The sequence below is a fragment of the Elgaria multicarinata genome, chromosome 2 (genome assembly GCF_023053635.1).
Source record: "Elgaria multicarinata webbii isolate HBS135686 ecotype San Diego chromosome 2, rElgMul1.1.pri, whole genome shotgun sequence".
Lineage (NCBI taxonomy): Eukaryota > Metazoa > Chordata > Lepidosauria > Squamata > Anguidae > Elgaria > Elgaria multicarinata.
The window spans coordinates 48,526,517-48,546,753 of record NC_086172.1 but is presented as its reverse complement, the minus strand read 5'-3'; the positions used below and the strand labels follow the sequence as shown (position 1 = coordinate 48,546,753).

Below are 20,237 nucleotides of genomic sequence, written 5' to 3'. Positions count from 1 at the left end.
TTATTTATTTATTTTATTTTATTTACAATATTTATATACCGCTCCCCATTCAAAATTTCAGAGCGGTGGACAAGATAAAATAAAATAAAAACAGAATAAAAACACATTAAAAATAGATTTTTAAAAGAATGTGCCTCAACAGTTTTTCAGTGCATTTCAGTACTGCTATAAAGCAGTAATAATCAGTACTTTATTGCTTGGGTCCAAGGACCATTGCAAGATAAAAATATCAATCATTAAAACAGTAAAAAGCTTACATATTTTGAACAAGGATCACAATTTAAAATCAGTACATAAAACATTAAGAAGACGGATAAAATTAAACTAAGTACAGCTTATACAACCATAAAACATTGCAATTAAAAGGCTAAAAGAAGACTTAAAATATTGTCAAGCAGTAGTGTAGAGCTAGTCCTGGAGAGCACCAAGTTGCCCATTCTCACCTTAAAAGATACTTCATTGTTTGGCACAATATGGCCCAGCTGCCACTCCACTACAGAAACTCTAATCTGACTATGTACTTCTAAATAAGTGTGCTTAGGAGTGCTACTCAAGACTGAAGCCATGTTACACCAGAATTAAAGATTGCACAGATAGACCTTTAGTGAACAAAGCGAAGAGAAGATACAGTGGGGAAATTCATTGCCATGGTGAGCAGCTGCTTGGGTGTATCGAATACGTCCTTATTGATTTGGCCAAAATCGCTAAAAGATTAGACTTTGCAGTTATAGCATTGCACAACAAAAAGTGGGTATAAGCTTCTACATTTATTGCCTCCTATAAATCTGTTCCAAGTAAGTGTACCAAACTGACTTTCAGTCCAAAATGGAGTCATTGGAAATAATTGTGGTAGGATCACTTCACACATTACGATTTTAGGAGTAGCCATAAAGTGTATATTGTGAATGCAACCAACAGGTGTTCAGACACAGCTACGCTTATCAGAGAGTTAGTGGTGCTGAGGATTCCTGTTGAATGTACACTTATATTTTTTGTTGCTGCTGTGAAATACTTGAATCGGGCCCTGTGGAACAATAGTGGGCAGCAAGTAGATCTCCAGATGTTTTGGACTTCAGCGCCTGGTCTTCTTGACCATTGGCCATGCTGGCAGGGGCTTCTGGGAGTTGAAGTCCCAAACATGTGATAATCAACCTTCTGCCCACCCCTGTGGTAGAAGGCTCAAGTGGAAGATAAGACTACAAGCCAATTGGAGATACTGTGATATCTACTCCTAACCCTTCCTTTCTCTTGCGTGAATAATCTTTGTGCTTAAGCCTGTTTTGAAATTCATCATCTGAATGTCTTTCACATGTTTAATTTGCTTACCTCTTCTCTCTTTTTATCTCCCCACTTATTCATTAAGAATTTCCTTGGCTCCTTGACAAACTTAAATCTGAGAAAAGTGTGGCACTGATAATTCTTTTCCCCAGGCTGTGGAAAATGAGATTCCCTTCTTTTAAAATCTTTACACCAACCAAACCCCAAAATGCATTCTATTTTTGCTATATTTAAGTAGGCCACCCAATAAGAAAAGGTCTCTGGGCAGCTCACACAAAAAAAGGGGAAATACAAAAGAATAATATACCAAATGACCATTTTAAAAAATGGCCTCTCCCATGTTTTTGGTCTACTTTGTGTTAGTGTCTCATAGAAGGCTCCAAAGTGCCTTCTGTGTATTATTTGTGATCCTTCAGAATACAAATGTAGAATCCAGGATTAGCCCTCTTATTTATTTTTAAATTTTATTACAGCTATATCCCACCTTTCTCCCCTCCCCCTCTGTTGTAAGGAACCTGAAGCAGCTTGCATGCTCCTCCCCCTCTCCATTTTATCCTCACAGCCCTGTGAGGTAGGTTGGTCTGAGAGTCAGTGACTGGCCCAAAGTCACCCAGTGAGCTTCATGGCTGAGTGTGGACTTGAACCCAGGTCTCCCCAGTCCCAATTAAATAGTGTAACAACTACACCACACTGGCTTTCATAATTGGAGTAAGGGTAAATTTGATACATGTAAGTCCCATTGAAGAACCTATAAGTGGGTATAGGATTGCAGCTTTAAGACTCAAACTTATGCATGTCTATCCAGAAGCCCGTCCCGTTGAGTCCCAGGTACATGTGTATAAGGTTGTAGTCTTAATCTCCCTTTTAAAAAATAAAAATAGAAAAATAACTAATTTATTTCATACACTCACACAAAAAGACAGCTATGTTAGCCATAAAAAAAAATTAAAATCCATGTAGTATAATTCCTTTTATTTTTATTTTATTATTTTATTATTATTGAGTTGGCCTTATAAAGGTATCACACTATATGAATTTTGAAATTTATTTCAGATATTTTGTCTGTTATTGGATAAACGGACATATTGGAGCCAAATACGTTTTTATCTCTCCTGTCTGCTTTGCGGCATTTTGGAAAAGGACTTTAAGCTATCCATTCTCACATCTCTCTTATCTATGTCACTCTGCATTTCCTCATTTTGACTCTGCAGTGACATTTCTCACTAGGCAAAAATGAAAGAAAAGAAATCTTTTGAATTTAATCATACACTCTGACTGCATTATAGTTCGTTCTTGTTGCAGACAGCTGACAAATACCGTGCACCCATCAGAGCTGAAGTCTCCGGCCTTCAAGAAAGGACAATTTTGCTGTTGCTTCTATAACTTTATGTTTTTCCTTTTTTTTCTTTTCTCGCTGAAGTGTTTTCCCTTTTCTGTATAGACTGTCATCATGTACAGAAAATTAATAGCTTAACAACATAGGAAAGAAATAGATTTTTAAAAAGCCTTAATTTCTTTTCTTTCAAGCTTTATAGCTTGAGTCTTGCAAAATCCTAAGTCATTAAGTGCTAAATAGTTACATTTTAACTGTTCCAGAAATTGCAATCCTTGAAGACTATTGTCACTTCCTTTAAATGTACTTTATCTTAATTCTAGCACATGCTGAAACTAATTAAATATTAGTGAACAGAGTATATAAATGGAATAAGACAACATCTCCCACGTTTATAGCACTAATATGCGTTCTGCTAGTGTGACTCTTTTATGTATTCAGAATAACACACAATTGTTTTGAATAATTGTCCACATGGAGATGTAACTGCATAATGCAGTAAATGGTTTTTAATTATTTCAGCCTAACTTGATGGTAGTGTGTACAAAGCTGCTTTTATTTGAGAATGTAAGAGCTCTGCTGGATCAGACCAAACGCCGATCTAGTCTAATATCCTGTATCTTGCAGTGGACAACTAGATGCCCATGGGAAGCGCACAAGCAGGACATGGGGGCAATACCCTTCCCCATTGACTGGTATTCTGAGATACACTCTGCCTGATCCTAGAGACCGTATATAGCCATAATGACTAACAGACATTGTTAGCCTTATCCTCCATGTATATGTCTAGTCCTCCTTTAAATCCCTCTGAGTTGGTGGCCACTGGTCTCTACCCACTTTCTGCACACCATATTTACTGTAAACTGCTCAATAACCAAAGTTCTCTGGTCAGTGCACAGCACACCTTTCACATGTTCCCCTTTAGTTGCTTTTTTGGGGGGTAAATTAAAAGCTTAAACTCTGTATTGTAACCTTTCCTCCTAGGGAAGTTGCTCCAGCCCCATGACCGTTTTGGTTGCCCTTTTCTGCAACTTTTCCAGCTCTGCAATACCCTTTCGGAGATGCAGTGGCCAGAACTCTGCACCCTATTCCAAGTGTGGCCACTGCATAGATTTGTATAAAAGCATTATGATACTGCCAGTTTTATTTTCAATCCCTTTCCTAATGATCCCTAACATGGAATTCGCCTTTTCACAGCTTTTTCACAGACTTAATTTAGCCTATAATAGTCTATTCTGCAATGGCATTCCTGAAAATTAACCAACTGTGCTGTGTGGTGTGTGTTTTTTCTCTTCTGTTTAAGGAACAATTGGAGAGTGAGAGTGTAAAATTAAAACAAACAGAAGAAGAAAGTAATTTAAAGGAAAAGAAATTTGAATCTATTATCACTGTCAAAGAAGATGAAATAAGACATTTGAAAAAACAGCTGAAAGAAAGAAATGAAGTACAAAATTGCATGCAGCTACCAAGATATGAAAAAGAGGTAAGAATATCTAAGGGATCCAAATCTTTGCAAATAGGTCAAGCTCTTTTATTTAGCATATTATCTGCTGTGCCTGCAGATAACTTGGGGAATTCTTGATCTTGTAAAATAAAAAAAAATAGTTTCTTAAGCCATAAACTACATGAAGTTATGATAGTGGCAGTTTTATTTTTCAGTCTCTTTCTATGCACATACCTTATCTCTCTCCATGCCTCCCCCTCCAGTGACATATAATTTGAATAATAGTAATTGTCAATTGATTTCTCTACTTTTTGGATGTAAATGACATTTTGAAAAGCAAATGCATGATCTATCTTGCTTTTATGTCCATTTTTTTTGGTGCAAAGTTCATTCTGGCTTCATTTGACAGGCAACCTTTCAAGTTTTGAAAGCCACATAGAAGATGGATTATTATAGCAACTTTAGCAGTAGGCTTTTGAATGAAACGCCCATGTAATGCTGGGCTAATCCACAAGGTGGTAGTCAAATATAATAACTTCTTTTCGTTCATGATCCAACTCATTGTATCACCCCTGGTCCAGCTTATTCAATGATAGTTTTCTTTCTGGAACGAATATGAGGCCATGATCTGATGCATACTATATAGGAGAGAATCAATATTCGTTTTCTTTCCTAGTCTCATCCTGTGTATGATGCTAGGAAATAATAGGAAAATATCCAAGCAGAAGTATTGTACGGAATGGGATTTAATTATGAGAAAAACTAATTAAAAGGAATGAAGTGCAGAAGAGTATTGAGCATCAGAATATCATGTCTTACCCAAATTCCCTATGTCCTCTATGTATGCTCTGTATCACTGTGAAAAGCACTAACACAGTTATCTCAGTATCCAGCTACCCAAATACTTTGGGCATGTTCTAACACCTTAAGGTAAATGAGGATGTGGTATGTTCGATTCATCCAGCTAGCGCATTTCCCAAACAGCATTTTAAGATTATTACATGTTATTTTATTTTATTTTTTTTAAAAGGGGGTGGGGAGGCTAGTGCCATTGTCAAGTTGTTACTCTATTAATCTGTTTAATGTGTTAATTCACGTGGATGCATTGTGTTAGGCTGTTGTAATGCAAGCTTTTTCTTTTTCATGCTTCTGATCTTTTTAAAGGCAAAGAGTGAAAAACATGCTTTGTCTAGGCAGGAATTATCTCCAGGGGCCTTTGCTGCAGCTGCCTATGAAAGGTACATCACTTTTTTAAAATAATAATAATAATAATTAAATAAATAAATGCAGATTGGTTTTCTTTTCTTTAATTTATCCTTGCCCTTGGATTTAAAAAGCCAAGAGTCCTTCCCCACTCTCCTCCTGTCTTCTCCCATCCCATTCCCAGGTCTTGAATGAGATGTCTAGGACCATTTTTAAGCAGTGGTGTAGTGGAGCCAGAGTGCACAGGGAGGTAGCACTGGGGGCTTTCTGATTAGCAGGGATGCTGATGTCATCTGCCCCCCTTCCTTGTTCTCTCTGAGCTTCCCTGCAATCATCACAGTTCCTGGGGGGGATAGATTTTTCCCAGCAACAATGTATTGTTCCCTGTTGTAATGCAAAGTATTTTGGGGTGGCCTGGTCTTAAAGGGGCAATTAAGACCGATCAGCTTTTCAAAAGACCTGCTCTTGGTGGAGATGAAAATTGCTAGAACTGGTTTGTTGATCTGGATCAACACAGCTGCCTGGAGTTTTGGACTCTCCTTGGAGGTGTGCCTATGGAGACTCTCATGCTGAGCATCTGTAGTTCCAAATGTACCACTAGACCATTGCTTTTAAGCGACATAAGGTTTGGTTAAAGGAGACGCTGCAGTGGGGATGAAGGGTCCACTGCACTGGTGTCCCTTTCTCTGTTACCTTACTTGAACTTAGAGTGTAAGGTACTGTAGCTCAATGGTAGAGCACCTGCTTTGCATGCAGAGGGTCCCAAGTTCGATCCCCAGCATCTCCAGGTAGGGTTGGAAAAATTCCTACCAGCATCCCTGGAGAGCCAGTGCCAGTCAATGTTTATTTATTTATTTATTTATTACATTTATATACCACCCCATAGATGAAGCTCTCTGGGCGGTTTACAATATCGACAGTATTGGGCTTAGGTGGACCAGAGGTCTGGATCAGAATAAGGCAGCTTCCTGTGTTCCTAATGGGGGAGCAGGTGGTTTCTCCCGAAATGACTTTGGGTCTGCCATGGTCAAGGTCCAGATTCCAACAGATCACTCACACACCCCACCGCCCCAATATATCTTCAGGCATTGCATCATGGGGAGAATTTCACCAGATGTGCCCACTGGTTGCACCAGTCATAGTACTGTGGTGACAGGAGCAGCTGCACCAGGCAAATTTCTCTCTCTTTACATAACATTCACTTTGCTTTAAGTTTGAGTTCCGAACCAGACATGATATGGACTGCCATGGTTGGATTTGGGTGGGTGGGTATTTATTATCAGAGCAGCTACATATAGCGAATGTTTTACCCCATTAAATTTTACTTTATATTTATAAAAGAAAAAGAAAAACATACCTATTAATATATCAAGATCAATAAATAAACAAAGAAATCATTAATTATAATTCTTAATTTATCACTAATATGCTTGTGGAACATCTACAGTAAAACAGCCTAAGTAGGAGCTCACTATGGGAAGAATGAAAATTACCCCCATACCAATTCCCTAGGATAATTCCACCCTCCCCCATATTAGTTTCCCTGGGAGGGGTTGAAAGGCAGGTACACAACCTTGTTATGTGTATATTTTACCCCTGAATAGTAGCCGGCGGGGACGGGGCAAAGCATTTAGATTGGGGAAACATTGCAGGGGAGAATGGTTAGCATCCTCCCCCCATTATTCCCGCTCTAGGCAAAATGGGAGAGCACCTTCAGCTGTTTTATACAAATGTGTCATTGTTTTAAACATGGGGATCTGCTACATCGTGTCAGTTTCAGCCGAGTCTGGCTTTGAGATGCTGGTAGTATAGGTTATATTTCTAAGGTTATGCTTGCCAGATGGCTATTTAAAGACAACCAAGTAGAACGGAATGGTGCTTTACATCTGAAATGATTGATTTTTAGGGATGAACTGGAGACTGTTTTCTGGGGCGTGAAGGAAGAATTTCATCGAATACGCACACTAGCAAGAGCACAGTCGGACCAGCTGAGTAAATTTAACCTACGGAGAGAACCTGTAACTGGTATCGCTTTACTGCAGCTCTTATTGTGATCCAGCTCTTTTGGTTGAAAGCTATGCTTTGTGTTGCTGTTGTGAGTGGTTGTTTGGGTGTGGTTGTTTTTGCTATGTCGTACACTGCGCCAACTTCCAAAGCTGTTTTGAGACCAGTGCTGCCTCTTTGTGATTTGTCATGTGGTGCTCTGTAGTTATGAAGCAGTCCTATGTGACAGTTATCCTACATAGCACTGACTCTTGGGGATGAAATGTATGTAAACGGTCGCTTGTGAAGTGTGAGGTGACTGTTCATTTTGCTGTGAGTGCATGGGTTGGGAAGCTGCTTCTTGCTTTGTCTTTCTTTACCTATCGACCTGCAACATTGAACATGTTTTGCCTTGCTTCAAAAGTCAATGCTGTACTCCTCTCTTCCACCATGCCCCCCAGCTATACAAGGATTTTCTCCATGCCAGAAAGCATAGTGAGTGGAGTTGCCCCCAGTTATTTTGCTAAATCTTTTGCATACGCCAGGACTTAGACTCCAGTGTTATAGCAGGTGAATCTAGTGAGGTGTCCAGAGTACAGTCTTGTCCTGTAATCTTGGATGAGTTTCAGTTGGTACAGCTCGAGGATGTGGACAAGGTGCTTGGACAGGTCCGCGCAACCACCTCTGTACTGGATCCTTGCCCCTCTTGGCTAATAAAAGCTAGTAGGGATGGAACAGCCGGCTGGGCCAAGGAGGTGATTAATGCCTCTCTACGAGAGGGAGTGGTCCCAGACCGTCTGAAAGAGGCGGTAGTGAGACCACTCCTGAAGAAAACTTCCTTGGACCCGGAAAATCTTAGTAACTACAGGCCGGTAGCAAATGTTCCATTCCTGGGCAAGGTCCTTGAGCGGGTGGTGGCGGGCCAGCTCCAGACACTCTTGGATGAGACTGATTATCTGGATCCATTTCAGTCGGGTTTCAGGCCCGGCTTTGGCATGGAAACAGCCTTGGTCGCCCTGTATGATGACCTATGTCGGGAGAAGGACAGGGGGAGTGTGACTTTGTTGATTCTCCTTGATCTCTCAGCGGCTTTCGATACCATCGACCATGGTATCCTTCTGGAACGTCTGGCTGAGTTGGGAGTGGGGGGCACTGCACTGCAGTGGTTCCGCTCCTACTTAGCGGGACGGCTCCAGAAGGTGGTGCTTGGGGGACATTGCTCGGCCCCGTGGACTCTTCAGTATGGAGTTCCGCAGGGATCGGTCTTGTCCCCCATGCTGTTTAACATGTACATGAAACCGTTGGGTGCGGTCATCCGGAGTTTTGGAGTGCGCTGTCATCAGTATGCTGACGACACGCAGCTCTACTGCTCCTTTTCATCCTCATCAGGTGTGGCTGTGGATGTGCTGAACCGGTGCTTGGCTGCGACAATGGACTGGATGAGGGCTAATAAACTGAAGCTCAATCCAGACAAGACTGAGATGCTGCTGGTGGGTGGTTCCTCTGATCGGATGGGGGGTGTTCAACCGGTTCTGGATGGGGTTGCACTCCCCCTGAAGGAGCAGGTTCGTAGCTTGGGGGTTCTCCTAGAACCATCTTTGTCACTTGAGGCTCAGGTGGCCTCGGTGGCACGGAGTGCTTTCTACCAACTTCGGTTGGTGGCCCAGCTACGCCCCTCTCTGGACAGGGATAACCTAGCTTCAGTTGTCCATACTCTGGTAACTTCCAAATTAGATTACTGCAATGCCCTCTACATGGGGCTGCCTTTGAAGACGGTCCGGAAGCTGCAGCTTGTGCAAAATGCGGCGGCCAGATTGATAGCTGGAACAGGGAGGTTTGAGCATGTAACACCGATTCTGGCCCGCTTGCATTGGCTGCCTTTATGTTTCCGAGCCCAATTCAAGGTGCTGGTCTTAACCTATAAAGCCCTACATGGCTTGGGACCACAATACCTGATGGAACGCCTCTCCCGACATGAACCTACCCGTACACTGCGCTCAACATCTAAGGTCCTCCTCCGAGTGCCTACTCCAAGGGAAGCTCGGAGGATGGCAGCAAGGGAGAGGGCCTTTTCAGTGGTGGCCCCCCGACTGTGGAATGATCTCCCCGATGAGGCTCGCCTGGCGCCAACATTGTTATCTTTTCGGCGCCAGGTCAAGACTTTTCTCTTCTCCCAGGCATTTTTAACAGCATTTTAACAGCATTTAACAACGTTAAGTTTGTTTTTAATGGACCCCACAATTGTTGTTTTTAAATGGATACTGTTGTTTTTATACTGTTTTTATGTGTGTGTGTGTGTGTTTTTAAATTGTATACTTTTAATGTTTACTATTTTTAAATGTTGTAAACCGCCCAGAGAGCTTCGGCTGTGGGGCGGTATAAAAATGTAATTAAATAAATAAATAAATAAATAAATGCAAAAGTATATTGGTATTTGTACATTATGCTACCCTTTATTATCAAATCATAGAGCTGTGTACAAAATGCCTTTAAACAATTAAAATAAAAACAACTACATGTGTACCAGGCTTGGTATCAAAATCAGCAAACGCCTGGGTGAACAGTTACGTTTTCAACAGGTGCCTATGCGCTTTCAAGAATGGCGCCTGACACTGCAGTAGGGAGAGAATTCAAAAATTGGGGCACCACAGCAGGAAAGGTCCTCCACCTGGTTGCCGTTAGATGTACCTGTCCAGGCAACGGGACAACCAGGAAGCCCTGATCTGTTGATCTCAGTGAACGGGCAGGCTCAAATGGAAGAAAGCACTCCCTTACATAGTCTGGTTCGAAGTTGTTTAAGGCCTCATATGTCAATAACATCACCTTGGACTTGGCCCGGTAATATATTGGCAGCCAGTGCAGTTTTTTGATCAATGGTATTAGATGCTTACAGTATAAGATGCCCCATTCGGCAACTTAACCTCCAAATACTGCATTAGCTGCAGTTTCCAGACCAGTCTCAAGGGAAGTCCCACATAGAGCGCATTGCAGTAATCCAGTCTTGAGGTAACCAATGCATGGATCAGTGTTATTCAACATATAGAAAGAACGTTTACTATCTAAGTGTATTTTAATCTCTAATGAGTCTCTTGACTCATCCTGAAGCATAATATGATGGACATAATGTACAACCTCAGGTGTTCAGTCTTGGCATATTTATGGCCAACTTCAAAAGCTACAGCAGCTTAGGAGTACCTCACACCCTATATTTCATTTGTGCAGCATCTGTAGGATGAGGCTAGCCTGGTCTGAGGCAGTCACACACATGTACTACTACAGGGTCAGTTCCATCCAGGTTTAGCTTTTGGTATGCCACAGTTAAGGTGGTTTTCTGTGTCTTGCCAAAGCCGAATGTGCGTTGAAATTCATTCTGTGGCAAATGCACCCGCATGGCTGTTACAGCAAAGGCTAGTAGTCTTCATGGGCTGGAGAATTCTCACAGACCTACATGCTGCGTGAGCCAGAGTTTATGAAAGCCAAAAAGCAGGCATTTTTCATTACTTGGGTGCTAAGCACTTTGCTTGCTTAAAGAAAATAGGGGAAGGGACTTTTCCCACCAGTCCTACTCCCTGTGTGCTCCCAGCCCAAAAGCCTCTCCTCAGATGGGGCGGGGGATCCTCCTGAATGGCAGTAGGCTGCAGTGGGGAGGAGGTATGCGGTGTCTAGAAAGGGCATTCCATATAATATCTTGATAATGTATTTATTTACTCTATATTTTTAATCCACCCAATAACCAATGGGTGGATTACAAACAGATAAAAGACTAAAATGCCATACAGACACTCAAAAACATAAAATGCTATACAAATAATTAAAAAAATAAAATACAATAAAAACAACAAACAGCATAGAAATTGCTAAACGTCTAGAACTAGGTCTCTGATAATTTAAGTAGTGAGTGAGACCCATCCACACCTTGCAAAACGTTCCCTGACCTGGTTCCCCCTCCAGGATTTTTTGGACTACAACTCCTTGTAGTCCCACACATCTGGAGGGAACCCAATTAGGGAGTGCTGGTCTAACTGTTAGGCTGCTGGTGGATAGCATTGGGGGCAGTGAGGCATAACGGCAATTGTGTAGTGTTCAATTCTGGTTCCAAGTAAGAGTTTATTCCTGAGTATTGGCATGGAAGAGACCCAGTGTCAGCTTGTGGTGTTAGACTATGCTAGGGGGGGGGAATCTTTTTAATACATATATGTATGTTTTGACATTCTGACAGATTGGCCTTGTTGACTTTGGGAAAATTCATCAGACAGCTTATATCATTGGATTATGTGCGTTAAAACTGGTCTCTTGCATCAAGTGTGGGCAAGTTGGGGCCCTCCAGATGTGTTGGTCTACAACACCCATCAGCCCTAGGGAGCATAGCCATTGGTGAGGGATGATGGGAGTTGTAGTCCAAAGCATCTGGAGGGTGACAGGTTGCCCACCTCTGTCTTAAATACTCTTTAACTATTTCTTTTGCATCTGTCTTTACAGAAATTCCATTCTCTAAGCCTATTCAGTGTACCGATGAACAAGCCGATGACGTTTGTAATCCTTGGGTTAAAAAGGAGATAAACAGGGATGTTCCGCACTTCCCATCTGTCACGCTGAGGGGGATGGGCCAAGAGGAGGAAGAGAACTCTGTCGAGTCACTTTCTAAGTTCAACGTCAAGTTCCCGCCTACTGACCATGACGCTACGTTCTTGGAGAGCACGCCAGATATTCCACCAATCGCATGCACAACAGTGACTGAAAACGTACTGCAGGATTCGCAGTTTAACCGGGACATTGGAGACCAAGCTGTGGGCTTCAGTGAGGTGAAACGTAACTTGTTTGAGGAGCGCAGCACTGACCCCATTACCTCAACTATGCATAACCTGCCAACTACCAGCACAACCAAACCCTCCACCCACACGAACACACTCGTCCAGAGTCCTTTGGAGAAAGCTTGCCTGTACAACTTTGGACCCACAGTCTTCCCAAACCAAGATATCCCCGAAGTTAACTTTCCCCCTATAGAAGTGATTGACAAAACTGTTGGAGCCCCACAGCAGGTATTTATTTTATTTTATTTATATCCCACCTTTCTGACAAAGATGTCAGGCAAACGATTTTTAAAGGTAATAATCCAGTTTTAAAATCAATTTTGTATTTATGCATGATTATTCTCTAAGCTATAAGATTGAGCATTGTGATGTTTAACCTAATGTATATCCAGTATAAAACTTCGGATTTCATCTGTCTACTACCCTGATTCAAAACCTTTGATTTAACCTAAGTACCTAATGCCATTTCATCACCCCTGTAGTGATTTGTGATTTGTGATTTTGATCTAAAACAGCAGCCAGTATTCCCTATTCTGAGCCTTTTGTTTTGTTTTGTTTTGTTGATGCAGTATGTTTTAAACTAGGTTGCAAGTTATTTTTGTGCTGTTTTATCTGAGGATCTTTGTACCACTAAAGAGAATATTTAACCCTTTGTATAAGCAGTTCTTATGTGTCTTGTCTTATACTGAGGCCCCAGTCCAGATCTCTGCATGCACTTCGATGCACACCCAGCCAGCGAACGCTTCCATGTTCCTCAGGCCAAGTCCAGTACTCTAAGCACTATGCTGAACTGCCTTTCTTGTATTCTACAGGAGCCTACATGTGTTTCAGAGCTCCTAAAGCTAGAAAGAAATATCTGGATCAGGCACAAAGAGGATTTTAAGTTGCTAAATGTTCATGATTCAAACCAATGCTTATTGATTACCATGTTCAGCCAGATTCATTTTAGTGTGTTCTTAATCCTAGGGATGTATCACAATTTAGTTTCAGTTCACAAATCATCCGAAATTGCCGCGCTTGCAACTCCGAATGTGATTAGGACCACGTTTTTTTTCAATAAGTAAATACACATTTTCACACTTTCGTCGGTAGGAGAAAGTGCTCACTTTTCCCATTCGAAAAAAACAAAAAACAAATGTTGCAAATGAAAACAGGAATGAGACGAACCAAGCTTTGAAGTGAAATTTGGAGAATTTTGTCAAACCCGAATATCTCTTGTTCTCCCATCCTTACTTAATCCTCCCCTGTTTTGGCTCTTCCATGAACAGGAAATGTTTAGGGCTTCCGTTTTGAAGCTACTCCAGTTGGTTTACTCAAGTCTCACAAATAATGTTGGGGTTGGAGCTTGCCATTCTCCATCCATTTGTATACTCCTTTCCTTTCTCTCCCACCCATGCTGCTCCGTTTCCTTTTCTCTCTGCACTGTCTGATAGCTGCACCATCTGTACAGGTACCATATTGCTGCTTTCCTGATTCAGGGATCATGCTAGCAGCAAACCAGACCACTAGTAGGCAATCCTAGTAAGTATGCAATCCCATGCATACTTATTAGGGGACAGAGACCCCCACTGAACTTGGTGGGCCTGACTTCTGAGTAAATGGGCATAGGATTATACTGTATATGGGTCTCAGATGGTTTAAATTCATGTAGTCATTTTATTTGTGAACCATATCACACGAACGGAGAGGAGACCTAGGATTTTCAGTGACTCTGAAATGAGAGACTACATTTTAATCTGAGATCTATTAATAGTAAATATTCTTACCCTTTTTTAAAGTCCAGTCATTTCTGTAAATGCACTTCCTTAAGAACTCTGCAGTCATTTACAAGATATTTACAGTAGTATTGCTGTCATTTAAACTGAGATTACTCTGTTGAAAACAAATGAATTAATGTGCAAGTATCCACCAGTTTATAAAGGCTTATTGATAGTATTAATGTAATCATGAATTACAGTCACCACTTTTTATGAATAATGGCCTCTTTTTAAAAAATTATTAAAGATTTAATGAAGTGCCTCTTTACTTTTTACCCAATTTCACAATGGAGCACTTTTAATTAAAGGACCATATGACTGATTTTTTTAGTTCACCTTCGTTCTGCTTCATTTTAAAATAATCATACTGAGCTCCACATTTGTAATGCACAATTGATTATATGTCTGTACCAGATTCTGCTTATCTTCTATATTAGTTTTTTATACAGAATTGTTTGATACTAACCAGTTTTTATTTTTCATCGTCAAATTCTGAGTTGGACTAGATCAAAATAAATTAAACTATTTCTTCTTACTAGTTAGATTCCTGTGGCGTTTGTAAAACAACCCTTCTATTACTTGTTACTTTCCCTTTTTCTCCAATATGTCTCCTGCTTGTTCTTTTAACTAGTTAGTCTGTGTATTCATTTCTCAATAGATGGCACCCTGCATTGTATATTGAAGCATGCGAAACAGCTGGTATGTGATTGCAAGTTGATAGAGAAGTATGCAGCTTTAAAAGTGCAGGGGAACTGGTGTTGAACTGCCATGACGTACTAGGTGTGAGGCTGGAAGAAAATTATACTCTTGAAAAATAAAGAAAAATTTAGGGGGGGTATATATTTATAAATGTGAATGGCCAGTACTACAATTCACTGGTAGCAAGGAAGTCTTCGTATTTTAAGTGTTTATATTTGGAACGAAAACTAGCAACAGAAAATAGTTCCAATATTTGTTAGATGTATCCAGGAAGGAATGTAGAACATAAGGCCTTTGATTAAAATTGTGCTTCTTATCCAGAAACTTAGGCAAAAGAAGCCAATGTTACTTTAGAATCTGTTAAATATGCAGCTGCATGTACTTCCTTAAATATTTTTTTGTTATCTTTATTGTTAGCTCAAAATGTTTGTATACCTTTTTATTTTAAGAAGATTGAGAGGTATTTTTAAGGGATCAAAATTTCAAGTCCAGCTAAACTATAGGCAGAGAGGGGAAAACGCCATCGTTTTAAATGTACACATTGTTCTTTTTTATCACCAATAGGGAAAAGGTGAGGATTCCATTTGCTAAAAACAATGATTTCTGATTCCCAGGGCATGTTTAAAAGACCCTGACTCATTTACTGGGAGAGCTGCAATAAATCTACAGATTTATCCACTGACAGCCATGCCCTTACGAACAGTAGAGCTGGCTTGATTTCGGTGTTGGATTTGAGATGTAGCCATTAAGACGGTGACAGTCTCCTCTCTTGATCGAGTAGATAGCTGCATTTCCTTCAATAGCCATTGAAAGTGAATTGTAGACAACTTGAGACCAGCTCACCGTCCTGTCTGCATAGTAGACATTGCCATCGTGAAGACACATGGAGAACACTTGGGTCCTAGCATACAGGATGCACCATTGCTAGAGTCCTAATAGTGCTGACTTACATGCCTGATGTTTTCACACACACCCTTTCTCTCGCAAACAAGGACCTTCTGTCACGTATTTAGTACATGTGTTAACAAATAAAGATGAGGAGGGGAAACTTAAATGCAGTGTAATTGGCAACCTTAAGTCGTTAGAGCTGTGGCTCTCAGTTGATGTAATAAATTTAGCTGTTCCTTGCAGACACTAAATATAAAAACCTGAGTCTGCTTCTTTAGTATATTGCAGCTTCTTAAACACCTGGATTGAAAACTGTAATATTGAAAAAAAGAATATAGATTAAATTGAAGGATTTGGATTCTGATGCTTCTCTGTATTCTGTGACATTCGGGGAACTAGTTCAACAAGTAGAACTCCTAAATTTAAGAGCAAATATTAAAAGAGACCGTCTCCATCATTTTAAAGATGTGTATGTAGCATAAATGCTGCATGGATCTATATTTACTTTTGGGGAAGGGGAATATGTGCAGATACTGATTGGTATTTATTGCCCTAGCCCACTCTTTAGACAGCTACCAGGCCCCATAATATGGCTGACAACTGAAAACTGTATCAGTATCTTTAGAAAAAAGGAAATCAAAATAATAAGAGCAGCAAGCAGTAAGCAGACAAATCATCAATTGGAGTGGGCACATTTTGATCAATGGGCTGCAAGTTAAGGACACACCGGTTTATTTTTAAGGCTATTTTGGTGTTGGTGTGCTACTGAAACAAAAAATACTAAAGATGGCCTTTCCTTCTAACAATGCGTGATCGCTTCTGTTTGTTAAATTTTAAGCTATCCTACACTTCCTTCAATATCTCAACAAAACAAACCTCCATTGGAGTTGTGGTAGTATTATTTATTTATTTATGAAAATGTATTTAATTGATGAATCAGTCGGTTAAAAGACTGATAAATAATTGGTTGCAGGCTCTAATAATCTAAATACTCATAACTCCATCAAAGAAAAGTACAGCTAGCAGCAGAGATCTAAAACAAAAACATAATAGCTTAGTTCCTTCTGCAATGAAAAATTATTCCTGAATAATTGCTTTGTTCAGCAAGGACACTTTCAATAGATGCTAGGAAGACTGTGCAATTCTATACATGTCTTCTGAGAAGTAAGCACCATTGAGTTCAATGGTGCTTGCTCCTAGTAAGTGGTACAGAATTGCAGCTTGAATCAAGATCAAAATCCAATGAGTAAAAATTCTTAAGATGAGGCCCTCTGTCTGGTGTCTGCTTGATCAGATATTACAAGAATAGCACGAATATTGTGGCCATCTAATCATGCCTCCTATTGCAGTTATTAAAACTGCCAGTTTAAATCAAGGTGGAGTTGCAAATAAGTAATTAAAAGCACACTTCCGTAGTGATATTTAAAACACGCGTCAGTGCCTAGACAGGTTTCAGAAGCAATTTACACCAACAAAAAGTAGATTGTTTGTTAGAACTTGATGTAATTACACCTAATTAGCCTGTGTTCTGCGAGGATTGATGACTGACCACAGTAAAAGATCCACAATAAAAATCTGCCAAGGCCTTGTGACAAATATTAAATATTGTTTAGACAAAGAATTAACTCCTAAAAGAAACTGTGGCTGCTTCTTTTCTCTCTCTCCCTCTGTGTGTGTGCCTCTCACTTTTAATGAACCACTGTGTTTCAGAATTGTTGAGTTTCTGGAACATATGGATGACATGGGAGGTTGCTCACGTGTGTACACACACTTATATATAAATCAATAGAGAGAAAGAGAGGGAGCTTCTCAATTTAATTTTCTTGTTCTAGCTCCAAATTGTCTTTGCTCATTTGACTTCATAAGTATGTGATAAAATAGTGGTATAAAATAAATCAACTATAGAAACCTTCCCCCTTTGCCTTGTGCCCTTGTCTCCTCTTCCCTGATAGATCTGTCACAATTCCAGTGTCATTCAAAATGTGTATTTAACTATCTTTACAAATCAAAGAGCACAGACTTGGACAAAACAAGAATTGCAGCGCAAGAATAAATAACAACTAAGAGTCAATAAGAAATACACACACACACACAGAGAGAGAGAGAGAGAGAGAGAAATCTTGGAAGACTGCAGAAGAGAAACTGCAACCCCAAAATGATAGCTAGTGTATTTTCAGATGTGCTCATCTGATACTGTCTTCTTAAATACCGAATAAAAATCTGTCTCCTGTGGCATATTTGGTAAACCATGGCTTTATTTTTAAGTCATTGGTAAAATGTATTTTTGGTTTTTTTTGCTTTTTTTAAAACGGGATGCCGTTTGAGTCAGAATCCTTACACAATATGAATACCAATAACATAACACTTTGATGTACACTGAAATAGAAAGTACATTGCATGAATTTATCAGGCTAGAATTATTACCAAGAAATGCTTCAGTTGATCAGACTTCTAGAATAAAAACTTGCCAATATTTTATATGTTTAAGTTTTCTTGTGTCTTTAGAGAAAAAGGAACGCACATATTTCAGTAAAATAAAATGCTATATGTTTAGTTATACTAAAACAACAATGCCTAGCTAGCAAAAATCTAGCTTTCATTTACGCAAAGTACTAACTTTCCCCTCCATACTTCTTACAGCCACTCTGGAATCCATTGGCACTTGCTTCTTCGGAATTCGATCAGCCTGAAATATGTGAATTCTGTCAAAAGGGTTTTGACAGGGAAGACTTTCTGAGGCACCTGAACTCACACTTCAACTTTAAATCTTAGTGTCACTGGAACCCAGATAAGTTTTGTTTAAATTGAGACCTTGTGGTTGCTGTACTTCGATTTTCAGTCGCAATAGATAGGGAAATTTCAAAATGTAAGGCTGATAACTGAATCGATCCAAACCTGCATGGCCTGTTGTTAATATGATTAAAGCCAAGGAAACTGTGTAAGTCCTATCCCATCAGCATATTCCTCTTAAAAACCTGCTTGGGAAAGAGGGCATCTGAAGAGTATGACCATCCGGTTTGAAAACAAGGAGTACTTGAACCCATTATTTGGGCATGGAGTTAGTAATTCTAGCACTGGTGTGCCTTTGTGTTTCTAAAGAACTCTTATTCACTGGGATGTCTTTGAACATTTTTTTAAACAACACTTTACCAATCATTGTAACAATAGATCATGAATGTATTTACTTGGAAACAAGTCCTATTGACTCCGGGTACATACAGACAAGATACGGGCCACAAGTTAAGCACTTACCCATGTAGTTTTTCTTCCTGAGCCTCATCATGATGAAAAGTACCTACTGTGTGTGCTGGTCCATTTGCAAGTAGTAGTAGCAGCATGCCAGTGACGTGCCCATCTTGGCTAGTGATAATAGGTAATTCTAACACTACATGTAAATGGGTCAATGGATTTGGTGAATGCATTTAAACCTGAGAGGTCTGCATGAAATGCTTATGGACATAAGTGCTTTACCTGTAGCCTGTGTCACTGTTGTTATTATTGTTAAGAAGAAAATAAAGAGAAATCTAAGGCAGAGTTTTGTAAATTTGCCTTGTCTTGTTGCAGGATTAGTGAGCATCAGCTATTACTTAAGCAAGTGATGTCACTTAAATAATATCACCACTGCAGTAAAATGAGTACTAGGGATAGGGATTTCTATATCAAAAACCTAGATATTGTTGTTTATGGCCAGTGTGGAATGTTCAGATTAAACTGTGGTGTTGTGTTACGTCTGTAATTACTGGACTTGCACCATCACAGGAGAACTTTCTCTCTTCCCCCCACCCCAAGAAAACCCCACCACAATTACCTGCAAGAGAAGGAAGAAGTTGCCTAGACTGCAACTTCCCTGCCCCATAATTTGTGTCTGTAAACCAGGCTGCCGACCTGCAGCATGGGCTCTTGAATTTGGGGAAGAGGCAGTCTGTGCAAAGGAAACCTAATCCTCACCTATATTTAGCCAATATCCTGCTGTGTGTCAGTAAAGAATAGTAGCATTAATAATCAAATGTTAATTGTATGAAGAAGGGCTGCAGCACAGATTGAACAAGATGGACCAGTGGTCTGACTCTGTATAAGACCACTTCCTTGGTTCCTATACTTATCCATCCAGGCCTAACCTGAGAAAATCATTAGGTTTTACATGGGACACTTGAAAAAAGCCCACACATATCACACAGTGTACTATTTTTCAGGAAGGTGATAATTTTTGCAACATGGACTGGGTTGTTTTTAGCCCAGATGCAATAATTGTATAGGAATGAGTTTTAATAATATATATATATATGTCGTCCCCCCCATTTTCTCCAAATGTCTAGTACTTCCATGAAATGCCCATTTTACAACTCAACAAAGGGCGGTGGGGATGAATGTCTTGCATAATTTTTAACTCATTTGGCTATACAACTTTGGTTGCAACCTCTCATCTGTCTTTGACAAGCTGTTAACTGCCTTTGCGCTAAAATAAACGGTACTGTGCAGGGTTTTGTCTCTGGTGTGACCCAGAATGTGTCTTTGGTTTTACTGTAATAAAACGACCATGCCAAGCCTTTTACAAATGTGTGTATGACATAACCAGGTCTGAGACCCCCTCCTTTGGCTTGCTTACAAATTATGCTTTTGATGGTGCACTTTGAAAAGAGAAAGGATTGCACTTCTTCGAAATAGCCCCTGAACCTGAAGTTCTACAATGTCAGACATGATGATAATATAATAAAGGAAGATATACATTTAAAAAAAAAACACCACAAACACCCACATGTATTTTGCACTGTCTGAATTTTCTACATATTTTCAGTCCTTAAATTTCCCATCACCAGGCACACATCAATATTTCGAATAGT

General features: G+C 40.0%; 1 protein-coding gene across 1 annotated transcript in view; it reads left to right on the top strand.

The window, feature by feature from the left end:
- TANK (TRAF family member associated NFKB activator) overlaps positions 1–19,901 on the top strand; it is a 43,901-nt gene extending 24,000 nt beyond the window's left edge. Inside the window, exons 5-9 of the mRNA XM_063116483.1 lie at positions 3,915–4,094; positions 5,220–5,293; positions 7,165–7,283; positions 11,721–12,280; positions 18,037–19,901. Coding sequence (XP_062972553.1) covers positions 3,915–4,094; positions 5,220–5,293; positions 7,165–7,283; positions 11,721–12,280; positions 18,037–18,168 — 1,065 coding nt within the window. The 3' untranslated portion in view covers positions 18,169–19,901. The remainder of the gene's footprint in view (positions 1–3,914; positions 4,095–5,219; positions 5,294–7,164; positions 7,284–11,720; positions 12,281–18,036) is intronic.
- Positions 19,902–20,237: the final 336 nt, after the last annotated feature.